The 20,083-nt window shown below is 40.3% G+C and overlaps 1 protein-coding gene across 1 annotated transcript; it reads left to right on the top strand.

Annotated features, from left to right (window-relative positions):
• Nucleotides 1–3,884: 3,884 nt before the first annotated feature.
• irs4b (insulin receptor substrate 4b) lies at nt 3,885–18,870 on the top strand. The gene is made up of 2 exons (XM_083543027.1): nt 3,885–8,367; nt 17,126–18,870. The coding sequence occupies exons 1-2, from the start codon at nt 4,800–4,802 to the stop codon at nt 17,128–17,130; spliced, it is 3,573 nt and encodes a 1,190-aa protein (XP_083399153.1). The 5' UTR covers nt 3,885–4,799; the 3' UTR covers nt 17,131–18,870.
• The last annotated feature ends 1,213 nt before the right edge of the window (nt 18,871–20,083 follow it).

Raw genomic sequence — 20,083 nt, 5'->3', positions numbered from 1 at the left:
GTAGTTAAAAGAGTCCATTTTCACTATTAGCTAGCCCCAAAGAATGACATTTCCAAATTCAAATTCTGAATGGTCAGCTCATGAAAATTGCAGAAATAAAAATGGGTGATGGTTTTAATTTTAAAACATCTTGGTAATTTTTCCACTGAATATTTTTTTGAGAAATGTGGCATGTAGGCTGCAGTATGTGGAAACTGTAAAATTGAGGTAATTCACATCTTCTACCACTTGAAGGAGCAACTGAGTTATCACAAAGAGGTGAGGTACACATGCTGACTTCCTGAACTCTGCACTTCTAATTAGTATATCTTCATTTAATATAAAATGTACTTACTCCATTGTTCTGCAATATTGAGTTCATGTAACACCGATCATGTGATAACAGGTGGAAAAAGTACTAAGACTTAATGTAAATGCATAGATTACATTTAATTTAATAAACCTTTTCATGTAGTTAACTGTTGGGATATAAGTAGCTATGTCACTTTGCCTGCAAAACATCATTCACAACATCATGTAGGTTTATGCAGGAGTAATGCTACACAGTTTCCTAACAAATACATCCAAATATGCTGTAAATAACCAATATTTGCCATTAGCTGGAATTTGACATGATGCCTATCAATTAATAGAAAACAACCATATTAATGTAGATAAATATATCAAGTACATTAAATATAATAACATTAGATACATTTTCTAAAGCATGCTTTTTGACATTATATGGAGTAAAAAGTGAGGCAAAGATCATGTCTTATTTCATTCCTTTACTTACTCTAGCATATGGAAATATTCAGCCAAGGTACGGCAAGAAATGTTTTCTTCAGTATCACAAGGACAGCTATAGATGAAATCTCTAGACCCTAATTCATCCTATTCAGATGGTATATAGTGTACAGTCATTATTTGGTTAAACAAAAATGAAAAGGCCTTTGTTATTTTTCAATGACTACTTTGAAGGTCTAAATAAAAAAAAATAATGAATGAGTAGAAAGTAAATCTTTTTATCTTTGTAAATGAAGTTCAAAGTATTCATTTTCAAAGTATTCAATTTCAGTATAAAATATATTTCAAGTATAAATACAGCAAAATAATATTTAAGTATTAAATTACAGTAGCTAAAATATCTCCATTCCTGTATGTGGCTCATCTTCATATAATAATAAAACACACAGATGAGATATATCTGAGACTGGTCCAGGTATTCAAAAATAGAAAATAATGTAATGTTAAATTTGCAGACGATTTGTAGAGGACAACACGGCATGCTGAGACATATTTAAACCAATTACCAAAAAAATTTAAAGGTAGCTGCCTTACCAGTTATAGACATTATGCACTCATTAAGTAACCTGTCATCAGGCAAAAGTGTGACCTCTTGTAAAAACGCAAATACATTACAGAACTTTCCATTGGCTGAGGAGACAAGTCATGACCGTTAAACACATTTTCGCTGTCAGTCTGGGAATGGTGTCACAGAACGTTATGGAGTGCCTGGCACTACTTACAAACCTTAGGCCTAGTGGGCAGTACACAGAGTACAGTAAAAGAATGCCATGTGTTTCCATTGTGTGAATACCTGGCTAAAGCACAGTTTGTCCTGTACTTCCAGTGTTCACTTACTATTTTATTGGAAATAAAACCTGGAAAGCGAAGCACGATGGGAACACTGGGCATGGGGTGGGGGATCTACAGTACATGAGAGATTTTTCCGCTGTGAAGCTCCAAACACCACACATTGCAATGTACTGACTTGTGTTGTTGACTAAAGCTGGCATTGTCAAGTCAAATATACACACTAGGTCCAAAAGTATGTGGACAGCTGGCCATCACATCCATATGTGTGTTTAAATATGCCATTCATAATAACCTCTACTTTTCTGGATAATTTTTACATTTTTAAAATGTGCACATTGGGGTTTTCCTTTGACCATCAGGCAATGATGTTGGGTACACACGCATTAATTCACTCATTCATACCTAAGGGCAATTTGATAGTCAAATAATCAAATAGCATGTTTTTAGAAAGACAGAGTTCGAACATGCACATGTTCACATCAGGGATCCAGCAGCTGTGAAGCAGCAGCACTACTTGTTGCAATACCACGCTTGAACATGCTCACCAAATTCCCCTATATTTAAAACTGAAATGATTGAAATATAAATTGCTGTTGCAAACTAAAGGTGTATGGATAATCATGTAATCAGAACGTGAGTGATATGTCAAGCCAAGGTGTTGATGTTATCATCCAGTGATGAATGAAAAGCTAAATACATTTGTGCCTTAATAATACCAGCTAAGGATATGCAAATTACAAGTCAGAATCAGCTTTATTTGCCATGTATCCCTGAGCATACAAGGAATTTGTTTCAGTGCACAATTATCATACAGGGCTGAAACCGGACAGACTAATACAACATATTTATAACTAACACAACTACATGACCAAGCAAAGAGACAGTACACATTGACCCGAGACGATCTCTGGAGGCATGCTGAAGACCTCTCTGTGGCTCTGGTCTTACACTCACACACCTGTAACATCTGTAACTGCTGAGATTTAAACATATATACAATATACATTCTAATAAATTGTATGGTTTGCAGTGTTGTAGAGCTGCAGATCTGCATGTATTGCACCTTGGGTACTTTAATAGGGCTAGAGTAGCATAGAGTTTCTTCAGCAAGCGTGGTCTCACAGATGACCCCAGGTTCTAAAGTAGGAAGTCGCTGTGCTCAGGATCAACACTTCAGATATAATAATACTATAATAATATTTAATAATTTTTATGGCAGTCCATAATGTAATTTAATGGCAGTGTTTCACATCAGAGTGGAAACACAACTGATTTTATTTTATGTACTTATTTATTTATTTATTTATTTTACATTTATAACGATTTTGAACAGAGCCCAAGATATGCCCATATATAAATTATACATACAAATTATTATTATTATTTTATTATTTTATTGAAATTATAATATTAGTAAAAATATTATACTTAATAACAATGAGGGCTGTATGCCAGAAAAGTAAAACTATGATCAAAACAATAGTAGTGAGATGACAAGGAATTTAAAAGGTCTGACAAAGTCTCATTAATAATAATAATAATAATAATAATAATAATAATAATAATAATAATAAACTTTAGTTTGAATAGCGCCTTTAAAAGGAGTTTCTCAAAGCGCTTGACATAACAGATCAAATTAAAAGATACACATAATAATGCAAACACTAAAACTAACTATACAAAAAATAAAAACCCAATAAATAACAAACAAAGAATGTCTAAAAAAGTTGTATTGTCTTTCTGGTGGCACCATGTATTTTATCTGTGATACATTCCAAGAAGGCAATGTCAAATAAGCCGGACATCCAAGTTAATATAACTGGAGTAGATAGATCTAACCAAACAATATCCTTTTATGATTGACAGACAGTGACAGTGACAAATCAGCCAACAAAAGAAATAACAGTGGGTCCTTTTGGATCTGAGTTCGGTTCTTTAGACGATCTAATGTACCTTGACAAAAAGGATCAGACTTTCTTTTCATTTTATATAATAGACAGGGAGTGCCACCACTGATTTTCTTGCATCAATGACAAAAATACAGCACAGAGCAACAAATCTACACCATTAAGCGCATCACAAATATTAAAAATACAAGCATTTATTGAGTTTCAGGGTGTAGGTTTTCTTTCAGGATGAAAATCTCACTCAACATCCTAAGTGATGACGGATAACATTAGACACTGCTAATAAGCGTGCCAAACAAATGATATAGATATATAATATATATAAATGGTAGAAAATCATATATATATATATATATATATATATATATATATATATATATATATATATATATATATATATGCATGCTTTTTACTTGCCACATTAGAGCACAGTGAAATACTTTCTTTACATATTCTTTCTTAGCATTAAAAAAAAACGAAGCATAGGGTCAAAGTGCAAGGTGAACCATGATACACTGCACAGTACTGTGCCTTTATAATTCTTGATTATTATAAAAAGAAAATCAGTACGGAAAAAGAACCAAGCTCCGCTTCTTTATGTAATAACACTCAGAGTGGAAAAAAACATCGTTATTCGCTTAACACGCAGAAAAAACAGACAACTTGTTGCAGCATGTCTTTAAATCTGAAAATGCCCCATCTCACTTACATTACAAAAGGCCTTTTCACTAGAACTCGCCCTATTGGACAACAGAGCTGTCAATCAATTCCAGACAGCCCGGTTTTCCTCCACTGGAAGGAAACTCGAAGCACGATCATTGGTCGAATCCGCTGATGACGCACGCGTATACCTCGTCGCGATTGGACCGGGGGGGGGCGCTGCAGGGTTCCACGGCCGGCCCGTTGAAATCACGGGCCTCGCAGCGCGCTCCCGCCTGCAGCCGGATGACGCAGGGATCACGTGTTGTTTGTGCCGCGGTCCGTGGAGATGTGTGTACGGAGGGAGCGCGGGGCGGGTTGGCAGCGCCGCTAGAATCTCGAAACGGGTAATGTGGTCATGTTGCAGTGGCTTGGCTTGGATCCTTGTTTCGTTGGCTGCGTGTTCTTGAGGCGGATCACAGTAGCGCACCATCGCGAATAATAAACTGCTCCGCTGCCCGGAGGAAAACACGACCGACCGACACCCCCCCCCCCTCCTCTGCTTCTCTTCTGTCCTTCCCTCCCTCTCTTCCTCTACCTCCCCAAACAAAAATGGGGTCTCAGAGCGCAGCGCCAAGGCGAAGATAAACTCGACCTCGCGTTCACGAAAGAAAAATGGCAAATCTTGCGAATTATCCAGACGCCAACGCCGCCGTGCTGATACTGGAAGCGCAGCAGAGGACCGCCGCAGCCAAAGCTCCAAACGGCGACCGCTGTTCCGGGGATCCCCCTTCTTCCCCGCGGAACGGCGGCGCTCGCTGCTATCAACACCAGCAGCAGCAGCTGCAGGCTGCGCCGCTAAACGCACATCAGCCGCCGCAAGACCACCACCACCATCATCATCATCATCACCACCACCACCACCATGCTGATCACGAAAACTATCAGCAGTCTCCGGCGCGAAAAAGTCTCTTGTCGTCTTTTAAACCAACACATGAGGATTCTGCTGCTACGAGCCACACACAGGCTACCTCTACTCCCACTGCCATGTCTTTTAACCCCGCCGCTGCTGCTGCTGCCGCCGCCGCCGCCGCTGCGACTCCAGACGGACTGGACGACATTGTTAAGTGCGGTTACCTGAGAAAGCAGAAACACGGCCATAAGAGGTTTTTCGTCTTACGCGCGGCGAGTCGTTCAGCACCGAGCCGGCTGGAGTATTATGATAGCGAGAAGAAGTTTCGGAGCAGCCTTCGATCCGCTGCCGCTTCATCAACCAGCGCAGCTGCTTCTTCATCTTCATCCAGCGCTTCTCCTCCCAAACGCGTGATTTATCTCTACCAGTGTTTCACTGTAAACAAAAGGGCGGATTCCAAGAACAAGCACCTCATAGCTCTTTATACCAAGGACGAATACTTCGCGATCGTGGCCGAGAATGAGCAAGAGCAAGAAGACTGGTATTTGGCTCTCAGCGAACTGATGAGTGAAGGCAAAAAAGGCCACGCGGAGGCCGACGAGCTCGACGACGCCTACGGTACGGTAACTCCAGGCACCGTCTTCAAAGAGGTTTGGCAGGTAAACGTAAAACCGAAGGGCCTTGGGCATACTAAGAATCTTACGGGTGTGTACAGACTGTGTCTCTCTCCTAAAAGCATTCACCTAGTCAAACTAAACTCTGAGACCCCGTGCGTAAACCTGCAGCTGATGAACATCAGACGATGTGGCCACTCTGAAAGCTTTTTCTTCATAGAGGTCGGGCGCTCCTCTTCAATTGGTCCGGGTGAGTTATGGATGCAGGTGGACGATTCTGTAGTGGCTCAGAGCATGCACGAAACCATTTTAGATACAATGAAAGCTCTAAAAGCCTACGCCGAGTTTAGGCCGAGGAGTAAAAGCCAGTCGTCAGGCTCCAACCCTATGGCTTTCATGACCACACGTCGCCACCTGGGAAACCTCCCACCCAGCCAGACTGGACTTCAGAGAAGGTCTCGGGCCGAGTCTGTGGTCGGCACACCACCTAGCAGTAAGAGCAGCGGTGCAAGCGGATACAGGTTTCGCACCTCCAGTGAAGGTGAAGGCACCATGAACCGTCCGTTTAGGTCAGTCACTGGCAGTCTGATCCACCTCAATACAGCCCGTGCCACTTTGGGTAGACAGGAGAGCAGTGGTGGAACTGGGAGCCGATATGTACGAGCCCCGCCAGGAGCCACCTACCATGCACGGTCTGCCTCACTTCCTGTGTCTCACTTCCCTTCCACCACTAGTCCTGTCAGTATGTCGAGTAGCAGCGGTCATGGTTCTGTCACCGATACAAATACACGGCCTTCCAGCGCTTCCATCTGTGGTTCTCCCAGTGATGGGGGCTTCAACTCCTCGGAAGAATATGGTTCCAGCCCTGGAGACTTCCGCTACTTTAGAGTACGCAGCAACACACCTGACTCACTGAGCAACACCCCACCCATCCGGGAAGAGCACTGCCTCAGTGACTACATGGCTATGGGATGGAGCCGAGATATGTTCAGTGGGAGTGCTGGGGAGGTGTCTCGTGATGAAACTGCTGATGATGATTCACGGTCGTTCAGGAGGCGCACTCCTTCATTTTCCAGACACGTCGGAGCTAGCAGTGCAGGCGGAGTAACTGTTTACCAGAAGATGACTCAGACTAACTTCTCGCTGGACGAGGCTGTATCTGAGGGAAACTTTCTGGGCAGCAATGGCCAGCTTGCTTCTATCTCTTCATCTCTTCGTTCTGATTACAGCTCCAGTTCCGAACACAGCCAGGACCACCTGCCTGCCCTGCGGGCTGCTGACTCGTTTAAAGATGATGGATACATGCCAATGATGGCTGGTGTGGTGCCTACTTCACGAGACACCGATTACATGCCTATGCAACCCAGTCCTCTTGTTTGTGCCTCTCCACAAGTCCATAATGAGGCATTAGCTTCTTCTCAGCACACGGACTCACAAGGCTACATGATGATGCTCCCGGGTGGAAACGGGGATGCAGAATCCCCAATGCCAGCCAGCCCTCACATTAGTGGCCGAGGCCTTAGTCACAGAGGTAATGAGCGTCCTGAAAACGGTGAATACATGGATATGTCTCATAACAGGCCCATGGCAAGCAGACGAAAATTCTCTAACGACAGTTACTACACCCTGAACGCTCCTGAGACACCTAAATCCTACAGCTCGTATTTTTCCCTGCCACGATCGTACAAAACCCCAGCGAAACATCGAAAAGAGCACGATGAGTACGTTCCCATGAGTTCACCTGCCAAACCTGTCTACATCTCTCCGAGTACAACACCTGAGCATAATGGCTGTAGCGATATAGATTGCCACTCTGCACGTTCAAACCCCCTCCCTTTTACCCGACGAAGTTTCCATAGGTCTTTAAAGGCAAGTGAGGCGGTGGAATGTCCCTCCAGTCCTGGAGAGTACATTAACATTGAGTTTGACAACCAGACCACATATTCACTCACTACAGAAGACACTCTCACCAGCCAAAGCACCCACCGGCAGGACCGGCACTCTCCCCTTCCTCAGGACTACATGAGTGTAGAAGTGGACGGCCTTCCACCTAAAAGCCAGTCTTCATGCTCTTCACTGGTGGCTCCTTGGAACCCTCCTACTTACATACGTTCTAGTGGTGGTGGAATCACTTTGGGACAACCAGATAACTACACAGAGATGAGCTGCATTCAGGGTGAGGAGCGTAAAAGCCCCACAACCATGCTGCAACATCTTAGTGTTTGTGAGCAGAGGTATCCAAGTTCTAGCGCACCTGTTGAGCCGAAGGTCATCCGAGCGGACCCACAGGGCAGGCGGAGACACAGCTCTGAGACTTTCAACACATCTTCAGAAGTGACAGGAGCAAAAGGTTTAGACAACAGTGCCTCAGTGCCTAGTACTGTTTCTCAGGTGGGGGATAACCAGTGGCAGGGCTCATCATCCTTCGACAGCACATGGATGTGTGTGGAGAACAAAGCAGCAGCTGATGCAGAGGAAGCACCAGGACTTTCCTCAGACCGAGCTGAAGCAAGTGCCTCGTTTGTAAAAAGCAGAAGGACTGTGGAACACCAAAATGGCCTCAACTACATTGCTTTGGATCTGAGAGAGGACCAAGGGACTGAAAATGCCAGCGCTGAACCCCAAATGCCGGCTCCTGGCGTGCTTCTCCCAGAAAACGGGGAATACGCCAGCATAGATTTCACTAAATCTGAGCGGATCAGTGCAGCCTCTAAAGGTGAGCATGTGACTTTTTGTTGATCTTTTCTGTGACTATAAACTGATATTTATTATTTTATTCATCTGGTGTTTGTTTATGCCACCTTTTTCTACCTGTTGCATGTATTGGAAACCACAATGCATTGAATGTTTGGTTCTTTTATTTAATATTGACTAACTATTGCGGTAAGAGCATCCGTCACTTAACCTCATTTTCAAACTGCTCCCTTGGAGATGTGTATGTTTATGTGCGTCTAGAGACCATGTTTGTGTTACTTATGCTGACCTCTTTCCACTTGCTAGACATGAAACAGCAGGGGCTGGTTCTGTAGCTGTATGGATCGCTTCTCAAGCTCTAGATATTTGTTGCATTAGGATAAATCGATGTAGGGTTTGTTATTGCAATCAGTATTAAATTAAAAGCGTTATTTCTAAATGATTGTGACCGCGAACGCTGTTGTCCTCTGTAGTATTGTTCATCGTTCTTATTTCCTTCTAGCTCACATCTCAATCTTCCTGGGTCGCTTGGTGCTTGGCAGAAAAGTGTGTGTGTGTGTGTGTGTGTGTGTGTGTGTGTGAGTGTGAGTGAAAATGAGGCGAGTGTGAGTCAGTGTTCTCAGCAAGCTCTGGCTGACTCATTTGTTTATCATATAGTAGAGGTAGAGATGAGAGAATGAACAAAAGAGGAAAAAACAAGGAGAGGCACCACCTGTATGAGTGTGACTGTGGAAGGGTGTGTATGTGTAGGTCTTGAATTGCTTAATGTTTTAACCGAATCATGAACTGTCAATAAGCACATAACCCTTGAACTCGCAATGATCTGCTAAAGTCCAGCTGTTCCCCCTGCCTCCCCTGTCTCACCCCCTCACAGTGTGTGTGTGTGTGTGTGTGTGCGTGTGTGTTTGTAGTGCATGCATGTGCATGTTTTGCTGACTAGTCCGCTACTTTCTTTGATGTCTAATTGGCCCAGCGTGATGTGGCACACGCTTCTACAGGAAACACACCAGTGCTAAGAAATGTTAGAGTTATGCTTCCTGTCATGCTCCACAGCTCCTTGTGGCACATTATAGTATACACTTTGTAAAATGGGCACATATTAAACCGATTGCTTTACCGGACATGCCCTGACCAAGTGTCTGATTCCGCTCTTGTTGTGTTTTTGTGAGTTCTGAGTTTGGCCTCTGCTGCGGTGTTTTTTGGCAATGGCAGTGCGACAACCCATTTGGGTTTTGGGAGCTATGCCCTCTTTGTGGCGTTGGAATGTAAATTAGCAAGCGCATAACTACACAGGAATGTGCCCCAATCACCACATCATACTTTTCACTGCTTGGCCTTCTGTAATGGCTTTTCAAACTGTCGGAGGTAAACAGAACAGGTCAAAGTGTTCACATTGTAGTGGAGAGATGAAGAAAAGGATAAAAACAAGCTATTTTTGTCTATGACCATCTAGCCAAGATAAATTTATCAAGCTACTTTTGGTTTTTGACAGCGAGCTTATGTGCCTGTTTGGGGGGTTACATGAGGCATCAAAACAGTACGCTAAGAGGGCAAGGGACACAAATCATTAATCAGGGAGATCAAGGAAGAATGTGTATTGAAAGTGCTATTAAATGTGAGTCATTTGGCATTTATAGTCCTATTTGTTTCAAGATATGAGCCTTATTATACAAATGCACTAATGCGACTTATACATTACATTGACAAAGTTGATATCAGTCAATAAAGTCTGATCGTGCCAATCTTGGGGATGCCCAGAACTGCTCGGTTAGTGAGCTGTGATGCAATAGCAGCCTGTGTTTAACTTGGCAAGGGCCAGGACAGGTTGGGCTTCTGTTTTGGCAATACCTGATTGATACAAGCCAAGTAAACCCAAGCGCTTCAGGTAATTTAGGCAAGTTGCAGCAGATTTGCTAAAGCTCAATATCTCACACTTGTTTACTGATTCAGTGATTTGTAAGCTGACAAAATGTACCTTTCATGTACATGACTTACTCACTCCTTCAACTTCGGACACCGATTCACTCGTCAAGTTACAGTTTGTGTGATGTCAGCACTTTTAGGCTGGAAACATGAAAGTCTCATGTGACAGATGTTTCCTTAACTGCATTTCCAGCAAGACGTCCACCCACGCAGCCACGCTCCGGTTGGCTGACCAATAGATGTGGAGCGTTGAGATTCCTTTTGGGTGTTTTTATTAACTTATTATTCTGTGTTTAATTCAAAAAGTATGCTAACCTGGGTGGATGCATGAAGTGTTCCTACATTCCTATAGATATGATTGAGGAGCATAGCAGGGTCTAGAATGGGTTGTAGACTTTTGTTGTTTGTCATTGCACAAGTTTAATGGTAGCCTTAGATGCACAGTGGAACTTTGACCTACTCCCTTTTAAATGCATGCACACCCCTCCTTAAAGAAACCTTGACCCCATGTTTGTGTGTGATGATTAGTGAATCAGTGACAGTTTAGGTCTGCTCATTATGCGCACCCACGAACATGCGTTCCACACATCACAAATCCGTCATTAAAGTGTGATACAGTCAGCTTGTACTGAAGTGCACACTTCTGAACTACGAGGTGAACTAGGTCGTTTTTGTGTGCGCGTTATGCATATTTTTGCTGTCGTGTGTGTTTATACTCTGTGGCACTGTTTTGCACTTGTAAGGCCCTAAATTAGGTTTCAGAAGTGGCAGGAACACCTTGGTCCAGAACACTGCGTGCTGTGCTTGTGGGTTTTATGCATATGCATAAATACGTTCACTTTCAGAAGTTTAAACTGAAACCTATTCTCTTCATTTATGTCTTCTAAGTATCTCTGTGTAATATTTAGTATAATCGTTTGTGTTTAGCAAATCTTCCTTTACACCCTTTTTTTCACCCTTTGAAGACGGCAGGGCATTCGAAATATAGTTAAGTGTCAGATGCACACACACACACTTCATGCTTTGTTGCTGTGACAGAGAATGTGATGCAGGTAGTGTATGATGAGGATCAAGTTATAATATGCTACCTGATTTAGCCATATACATTACATCTACATTAAATTACATGGGTCTTAATGTGATCAAACCTGATAGAATCTTCCAGTGTAAAAGAATATACTCAATCATATGATCATATTCCCTCTGATCTCTTTCCACAGCATCTGTAGCACACGTGCGATGATCACAGACAAGGAAGTGAGAAATAAAAAAAAAAAAACATAAATTTGATCTATTTTAAATCTTTCATTCAAAATTAAGTATACTTTAATTAAAAAAAAAAAAAAAAAAAAAAAAAGCTTTTAGCTTAGGATGATTGTTTCTTTTAAATTATGAACTCACAAATAAAACCTTCAGTTTTTTTACATGAGCTTTTCATAAGTTCTTATAAGGCATTTAACATGATGCATTCCTTATGAAGATGATATAAAGGTAAATGTAATAACCCTTCCAATAAAATGGTAGCAAAAAATTAATCCTGCCATAGTATAGATAGATAGATAGATAGATAGATAGATAGATAGATAGATAGATAGATAGATAGATAGATAGATAGATAGATAGATAGATCTTTGTCATTGCATAGTACAACAGCTTAAAGAACAGCTTGACTGAAAAAGCAGACATAAAGAGTACCGTCTTTGGTCACGGTTTGCATGGTCTAGATTCTAGAGCCTGTCACAGGAACTCTGGGTGAGAAGCATACAACAGAAATATGTCCTAGCAACTTCCTTTTTCTTTCATTTCGAGCAAGCTTTAAATATGTAATCATTCATTTCACAAAAAAAAAAAAATGTGTTAGTGACTTTTTTTAATTGTAAAAATTAAAGATTAATTTTTATTGTAATCACAATGTTGATGCAGCCGTACCAATATAGTGATTCTGCCATTGGTTTTATTGGCTAGAAAGATTTTATGTTTAGATTGATCAAGTCTTTAATTTACTTCTGTTCATTCATTCGTTCATCAAGAAAAAATTTTCTTCTAGAATGTAGCTCTCAATTTTTCGCCCTTGTGTGCAGTTAAAGCTGTAACCCAGTTGGCTGGTTGCATGATGGTTGTGGTGCAGCAAAATCTATCGCTGGTAAAAAAGAAATAAATGTTTTTTTTTTAAAAAAGGGCCATCTTTAGAACCAAATTCATGTAAATGTCATTAAACATGCTTCCGGTAGTAAGGCAGCGAACAAATTTGCAAGTGGCCATGTAGCATTTATTTCACCATAAGTGTTCACCTGTGACACGATTTAGGAGAACATTTGTGTGCTCAGTCATTTCAGGTCCTCTAGGAATGTCAGATTCTTTCGAGTAAGTGTGTTAAATCCCGACAGCTTTGCCTGCTTAGACACTACAAAGTCCAGCCTGAGCAGCTGCCTGCTGTTTATCCCTCCACTGCAATGACTTACTGTCATTATATGTACAAGGATTTGTGCTTCATGTACAAATCTTTAATTCAAAGTCATCAGATAAAAAAATGAATAATCCACCGCACTGTTCAATCCGTATCGCCTAATAAATCAAACCGCAAAATATGAGCTAAGAGCTCATGAATTAATACTCTAGAGTAAATAAAACTATTATCTATAAGCGTCCATAATGGCCACCAGGGAAATACATGAGGAACAGGATTGAACCCCTCGATATCGCAGTTAATTGAATTAGAAACGTACAATTTGGTAATTATTAGAGTGTGATTGTTATTAAATGTGTGGTTCCATTCAAAGCTTATCTAAGATATTAAATATCAGATTTATACTCCAGTGAGATTATGAATACTGGAAACTGAGCTCCATTAGGGAAGCAGGGAAGTGCTAATGGGAAGGTGGTGAATCGCTATGAGTTCTTTGTGTTGCACTAAAGCATCGTTCTGGCCATCTTGACCCTGTGAGATCTTGGTTACTTGAGATTTAGACAGCTACACAAGTCATCTTGTGCTGCTGTAGGATTCAAAGGGATGAATTTGAACACCTGTGCATTTTTGTGTACATGTGCATATCACCCTTTGAGGTTTATTTTAAAAGATTTTAATCAGGTCTTTCTGACCTTTGTCTTAAGACAAACCCTAACCCTAACCCTAACCCAAGACAGACACAGACACAGACAGACACAGACAGACACAGACAGACACAGACAGACACAGACAGACACAGACAGACACAGACAGACACAGACAGACACAGACAGACACAGACAGACAGACAGACAGACAGAGAGAGAGAGAGAGAGAGAGAGAGAGAGAGAGAGAGAGAGAGAGAGAGAGAAAGAGGACATTACTAGTGAGGACAGGGGTAGCCCCTAGTACCTTTGGTTAAAAAAGTACACCTTAAAATAGGGTTGTCTATGTGGAAGGAATGTGTTCATTATTCCACTTATAGAAGCAGGCTATTGTGGATATTGAGATACTCATCAAGTTTATGGCAGCTATTCAGTGAGACACACTGGAAGCCAGAGTCAGCATGTGCGAGGTGACGTAGGATTTCATACTCGTCCAAATCATTCAGTTTTAAAATGGCTTATGAGGATGTGGGATTCGGTTTTGGTTACTTTGCTGCACTGGTTGCATCATAGAAGCAACAAAGTGAATGACTGGGACCACAGAGATCTCGTGTTTCCACCCATTAGCTATGGACTCATATTACACTTCAAAGTTTAGGAATTCTTGCTTTTATTGTGCACTTTAATATTTTAGTTTTATTTTAATGCCATATGAAAGACCTGTACCAGTGGCAGCCATCACAGTTGGACATCCCTACACAGTTGGTCCTCTTGGATCATGGCTTCTAGTGTACATGTGTATGGAACTGCCTCTAAGTTGTAGGCACTAGTTGTTCTAGTACTGATATGCTGTCTATTTATATGACATGCTTAAATTTAATATAGTGATATGTTTAGAAGTGTCCGTGACAGCATTATAGTGTGTTGATTTATTATTATTATTATTATTTTACAGTATATTGCATAACCATTTCTGGCACCTCCATCTTTCCTGTTATAGCATACTGGCACCGAAGCGCATCCTCAATAACGTTGTGTTACTGGCATAAATGCCAAAACACTCAGTATAGGTCTAGTGCACTGGGCCATACCTGTCATGTTAGATGCTCCTTGCATAACCTTTGGTCATGTTGTTTTCCTGATTTTTGGCATGTGCTGGGGCCATGTGCCAGGAGGAACTCGGGGACCTGTGGTGCAACAGTGAAGCCGGCCGTCACTCATTCAGTGCACTAGCAGCTTTTCTTCTGCTCCAGGGGACTGAGCGCTCTGGGGAAAAAAAAAAAATCACTGGCATTGTGTTTTTGTTGCCTTTGTGTGGTTAGACAAAACCTTTTATCAAAAGCATTGATTGTTCATACTGGGGTCAAGCCAGGCTAGTACATGACCCCACTGACTAGCTGGAAAAAAGAGGGAGAGGTAGCATGGAGTGAAATTAGATCAAATGAGATCATCAATTCTGCTTTATTATATAAAAAAAGGTCTGTGGCTTTTTCTATACTACAGTAGACTTACATTTCCGAACCTTTAATGCTTTTATGTAAGCCTGCTGCTGAGAGTTGAATGACTTTTACTTTACTGATATGCCTTACTGCCTTTCCAGTAGAGCGACTCATGAAATACAACACATTGCTCACTTTGCCCCCCCCCCATATTTTTTTTTGAGCATGATAAAATATTGGTAAGAACATTTATCCATTATGAATGAATGCTAATTAATGCCACCTGCACATATCATTTTGCTCATCACACCTTTTGCTGCTTCATCTACAAGTGATGTATGCCGATTCAGGGACATGTCTGGTCTGTTGAATGAATCACACCTGTGAACCGATCGGTTTTAATGAATGGCTCAGCCGGGCCTTCTGAATCTGCGCTTGTTTGGCTTCAAAGTTCATGATATTGGTTTAAGAATATTTAATATCTCATAATGATTGAATGGGTTTGGCTTTTTGTTTTACGTACATTTTTATGGCTTTTCTTGGTGGCTCTGTGTGCTGATCTCTGACAGCGATGTTTCTTTCAAGTCGACTCTCAGGCGAACATCATAACCGACTTTGTTATACGAGCTGCTAGGCAATGCAGTTACGCTTCCAGTGTAATTTAATCAAAATGCTTCTGTAGAAAGCTTTTTTCAACATCTGATCTGTTCATTAACGTGAATGGTGAGGCATGCATTTGACGCTCATCTCTCGCTCTCTCTCTCTCTCTCTCTCTCTGTGTATTTGGCGTGAGCGGCTGCTGAACTGTATGTAGTCAAATGTTTTAGGGAAGAGATTGGTAATAAGAATGAAATTGAATAAATATAAAAATATTTTTAATAAAGCACTGATGCAGCACACGCAATAATACATGAGCGTTTGCTCTATTTGTCCGTGTGCATTTATAGTTTCTTACTGATTGAACAATTAATTAAATAGGTATTATAAAATAAAAGGCAAAGTGACACTATTTTGTTAATTAGAAAATAAAATTTTATTAAACAATATCAGGACTGAGAAGAGTGATCCTTCCAATCGCTATATCCTGACTATCAAAACTAAAACATCAAGTGGATCACATAAAGCACTGTGATGGAAGGTAATGAGAATTATAAATGTTTTGTAACTATTAAGCTTTATTGAACGATGAGAAATATAAAACATACAGCCAGTGGTCACTAATAGGAACACCTGAACCCTTTTTCTTTCACATAACTGTCCATTGAACTATTCATGCATCTGCAAAAAAAGCTTTAGTTGATGTGTTATGTAACATCAGTATTGAGGAGAATGTGATTTTAGGGACACTGTGGCGTAGTTGTTTGTTCCATTGTTAAATGGATGATTTGTGTATTTTAAAAACTGCAGGTCTTTTGTTTTTTGGGGGGGTTTTTTGTTTTTGTTTTTGTTTTCAAAAGACAAAAACAAAAAAAACATAGTGAGCAACAGTTCAGTGGGTGGAAAAACCTCATTAATAAGAGAGGCCAAAAGAAAATGTCCAACCTGGCTCAATCACAGGTTCATAAAAACTGTTATTTCATGATTAGGAAAAATAACTTTCCTTCGGCTGTCCAGATTCAGTGAGCTGCTGCACTCTGTGCCCTCAGATGCCTGTTAGCTGAAGTTTTACTCAATGTGGGTTTGCTATTGTGTTTTATTGTGAGGTGCATTTCTGTTTGTCATTGTTGTAAAGAGTGGCTATTTAAGTTACATTCAACCATCCTGTGCACTTTAACCGTACTGGCTATTCTCCTGGTGCTGCTCTCATCAGCAAGGCATTGCTATGATTAATTTATTCCATTGCTGCTTATTATTATATATTATGCAGAGTTTAAACATGCATACGTGTGTGTGTGTGTGTGTGTGTGTGTGTGTGTGTGTGTGTGTGTGTGTGTGTGTGTGTGTGTGTGTGTGTGTGTGTGTGTGTGTGTAAAAGAAATGTTTCGTATCGCTGAAATAATTTTCTGACCAATTATTTTATGCCACTCACAAGGAGGTTTTTTAAGTGACTTATTTTTTTGATAATTTTTGACAATCAACAATTTGATCATTGTTGATTGATCACTTATACATTTATAATACAATGTCTGTGTGCTGTAGTGTATCAATGTCCCCAGAAACAAGTGTTTTCTAAAAAAATCTTTCATAAATCAAATTGCATTCTCGATGTGATTAGTAATTAAAATGACAAATCAACATCAGAACGATTCTGTTTAAAGAAAGAAAAAAAAGTAGCGGAGACCCTGTAATGCTTTATATCCACGCTCTTTTCTTGCACTAATCCCTGCTCTCTTTTGTCTTTTTACTTTTATTATTTTTTTTATTTAGAGTAACGTGTCTGCTTGCTTTGGAGAACTGAGGAGCCATCGAGAGCCACCTCTGGCCCATCACATACCCTGCAGGAAGGACCCCAGGGACCTCCACCTCGTTTTCCTCGTCATGTCCTTGCTTTAAATTGCGCCTCTTTAAAAGCGCATTATCTTCTGGGCTGGTGTTGTTTGAAATCTGCGCTTTAATATTTTTGAACGCTTTTCTTTTTTTTTTTATGTTTTATTTTATTTGTGCATTAAAGTTATTATTTTTGTTGTTCACTGACATGCAGAGATCCAAGTACCTTTACTTAGCAGTCTCATCTACACAGGAACGCAGCATTTACGGATTAAGATGCAGTCATTTTAATTTAGATTTCAGGTACACTTCTTATGAGTTTTATCATCTGTTTTTTTTCTTTTTCATTTCTTTGCTGGACAGACTTACTGTATGCACAGATCAGAATTTTTCAGGGGTTCAACCTGTGAGAGACATTTACACTTTCGCTTAAATCTTTACTGCAGCTGTATGTTTACAAGTGTTATTCCCGCAATTTGCTTGCTTTTTTTCCTTGAAAAGAATTCGTCCTCCAGGTACTCTTGCGGTCGTCACGCACTCTGCCGTGTTGTTGAGCTGCGTCGTACCCTACTCTGGGCCCCAGGTGCGACGTGCTGCACATTCTTCATGTGTGACGGAGACCAACTGTACTCCCGCAAATCCTCCACTCCCCCTTTTCTCTCTTCCTTGGTAGGGAGCACACTGCCTCTTCTCCTCATTACCAAATATGCAGGATTGACAGAAGGGGAGGAGCTGGCTGGAAGAAAAGAGGAAACGTCTATTCTGGGACTAAACAAAATGCCAGATGAGATCTGCTCCAGTCTCAGAGCACTCACAGGGCCAGCACAGGGTCACGAGCAGCGTTACTATAACCGACACGAAGGAGACGAGGGTTTATCGTAGATCCTCATAGAGGGTCACAATATTTATGATAATAACCAGGCAGCGTGACGTTAAAATTTATTTGTCCCAGCGTTAGGATGCAGAGTTCTAATCGGTACACTGTTCTCATGAACGCACTCAAAAGCAACGCACACCAAGACAGCGAGAGAATAGCAACCATAAACCTTTTGAGAGAAGAGCTTTTTTTTTATTAGTCAGCAGTTTTTCCATTTTTGCCAACTTCTCAGTATTGTACACATGCTTTCAGTTAGTACCTCAGTGAAACATCGTGGCGCAGGTTCAATGATCAATCTTTTGCCTTACAATTGTAATTTATTGTAGTCTGTCAACCTTTTTTTTTTTTTATGAAAGAAAATTATAAAGAGTGACAAAAAACAGCATATGGTACTTTATCTCCGGCTTGAAATTGAGGCGTTTTTGGCTTAAAGGGAAGAAATCACGCTTCTTGTGTTTATTTCCGTATGTTTGATATAAACAAACCAAAATGTGAAGCATTACACTTGATGCTTGTACTGAACAAAAAAAACCCACATTATTTTCATGGTATGTTGTACAATGGTTGGTACTTAAAGTAAAAAAAAAATATGTGAATGTAACCTATTAAAACTCAAGTCCATGATTATTTCAGTCCCTTCTGGTTAAGGGATGTTTCCTCTCGTCCCCCCATTTTGTATCAGATCCATGTCTTAGAAAGCAAAGGCCGTAGCGATGGACTGACCTTTAAAGAAAACGGGGCATGTTTTAACTCAGTGTTGTCTTTTTTTTTTTTTTTGTAAGATTAAAAAAAGTGGAATTGAAATGTGGCATGAAACACTGCTCTTGATTTCTTCAGTCCTGTTTTTAGGTACAATACAGAGACATTCATGACTGAAAAAGCTACACACACACACACACATATATATATATATATATATATATATATATATATATATATATATATATATATATATATATATATATATATATATATATATATATAAATACAAAACACTGCCTCCAAGCAAACAACATCGAGTTCATTAAAAAAAGATCTGGCAAAAGCTGCTGTTTATATTTCTTTGTTTGTTCAAATGGTTTTACTGGTACTGTTTTTGCAATTGTATTGGTTTTTTTCCTGAGAGATTACAATTAAAATGCAACATGTTTTAAATGATGATATGCACAGTGATATTCAGCATTAATATGCAAGTTTAATTCATTTTTCTTTTCTTTCAGATTTTCTTTCAAATTTTTCAGATTCTCAAAGATTGGGGAAGTCGTGCTCCCAGACACCCCCCCCCCCCTCCAAGCCCTCTTTTAGTGTCGAGGTATTTTTGCAGTTTTGTTAAATGTATTTTGTTACAGTTGTATTTTATTTTGCTGCTGCTATTTAAAAAAAAGAGGGAAAATTGGGCGATTGTGATCTCGTTGATTAAAGTGATTACCGTAGTGATTACAGTGATGATGACACACTGTCATGGGATCTGCTTTTGGTTAATGAAATTTGAATGCTTTTGCTGGCAGAGTTGCGTTCAGATCCCGAGGTTTAATCCTCTTGCGTTTGTTTTACATTTTTTTTGCTTTTTTCCCCATGTTTTTTGCTCATGGATTCTGAAAGGGAAAAACAAGAGGATGAAAAAATATATATATTAACAACCATTCATGGCTGTTTCTGCTGTACATAGTGTTGTTTTATTTCATGTTGACATTTTTCTCCCCCCAGTCTTTTTTCCTCTGGCTGGAAAAGGAGAATGGTCGCAGATTTTGGAGCATTACATAGTGTTTATATTTATCAAACTTTTTGCTTTGAATAGAGCTATTGCAATAAAATGTGGTAATGTAACATGTGGCTCTGAAGACTTTATTTTGTGTGTGTGTGTGTGTGTGTGTGTGTGTGTGTGTGTGTGTGTTGGCTGGGGTGGGAGTGGGGTTGGTGGTTGGTAGGGCATGTTTGGTCAAATTTAAACTGAAACCTAATTGAAAAATACAAATCTTTCATTCTGAACATTCTGAACGTTGTCTTATTTTATTTCTCGT

This window comes from Silurus aristotelis (genome assembly GCF_946808225.1).
Source record: "Silurus aristotelis genome assembly, chromosome: 5".
NCBI lineage: Eukaryota > Metazoa > Chordata > Actinopteri > Siluriformes > Siluridae > Silurus > Silurus aristotelis.
Note: the sequence above shows the minus strand (reverse complement) of the source record. Positions and strands in the feature narration are given on the sequence as shown.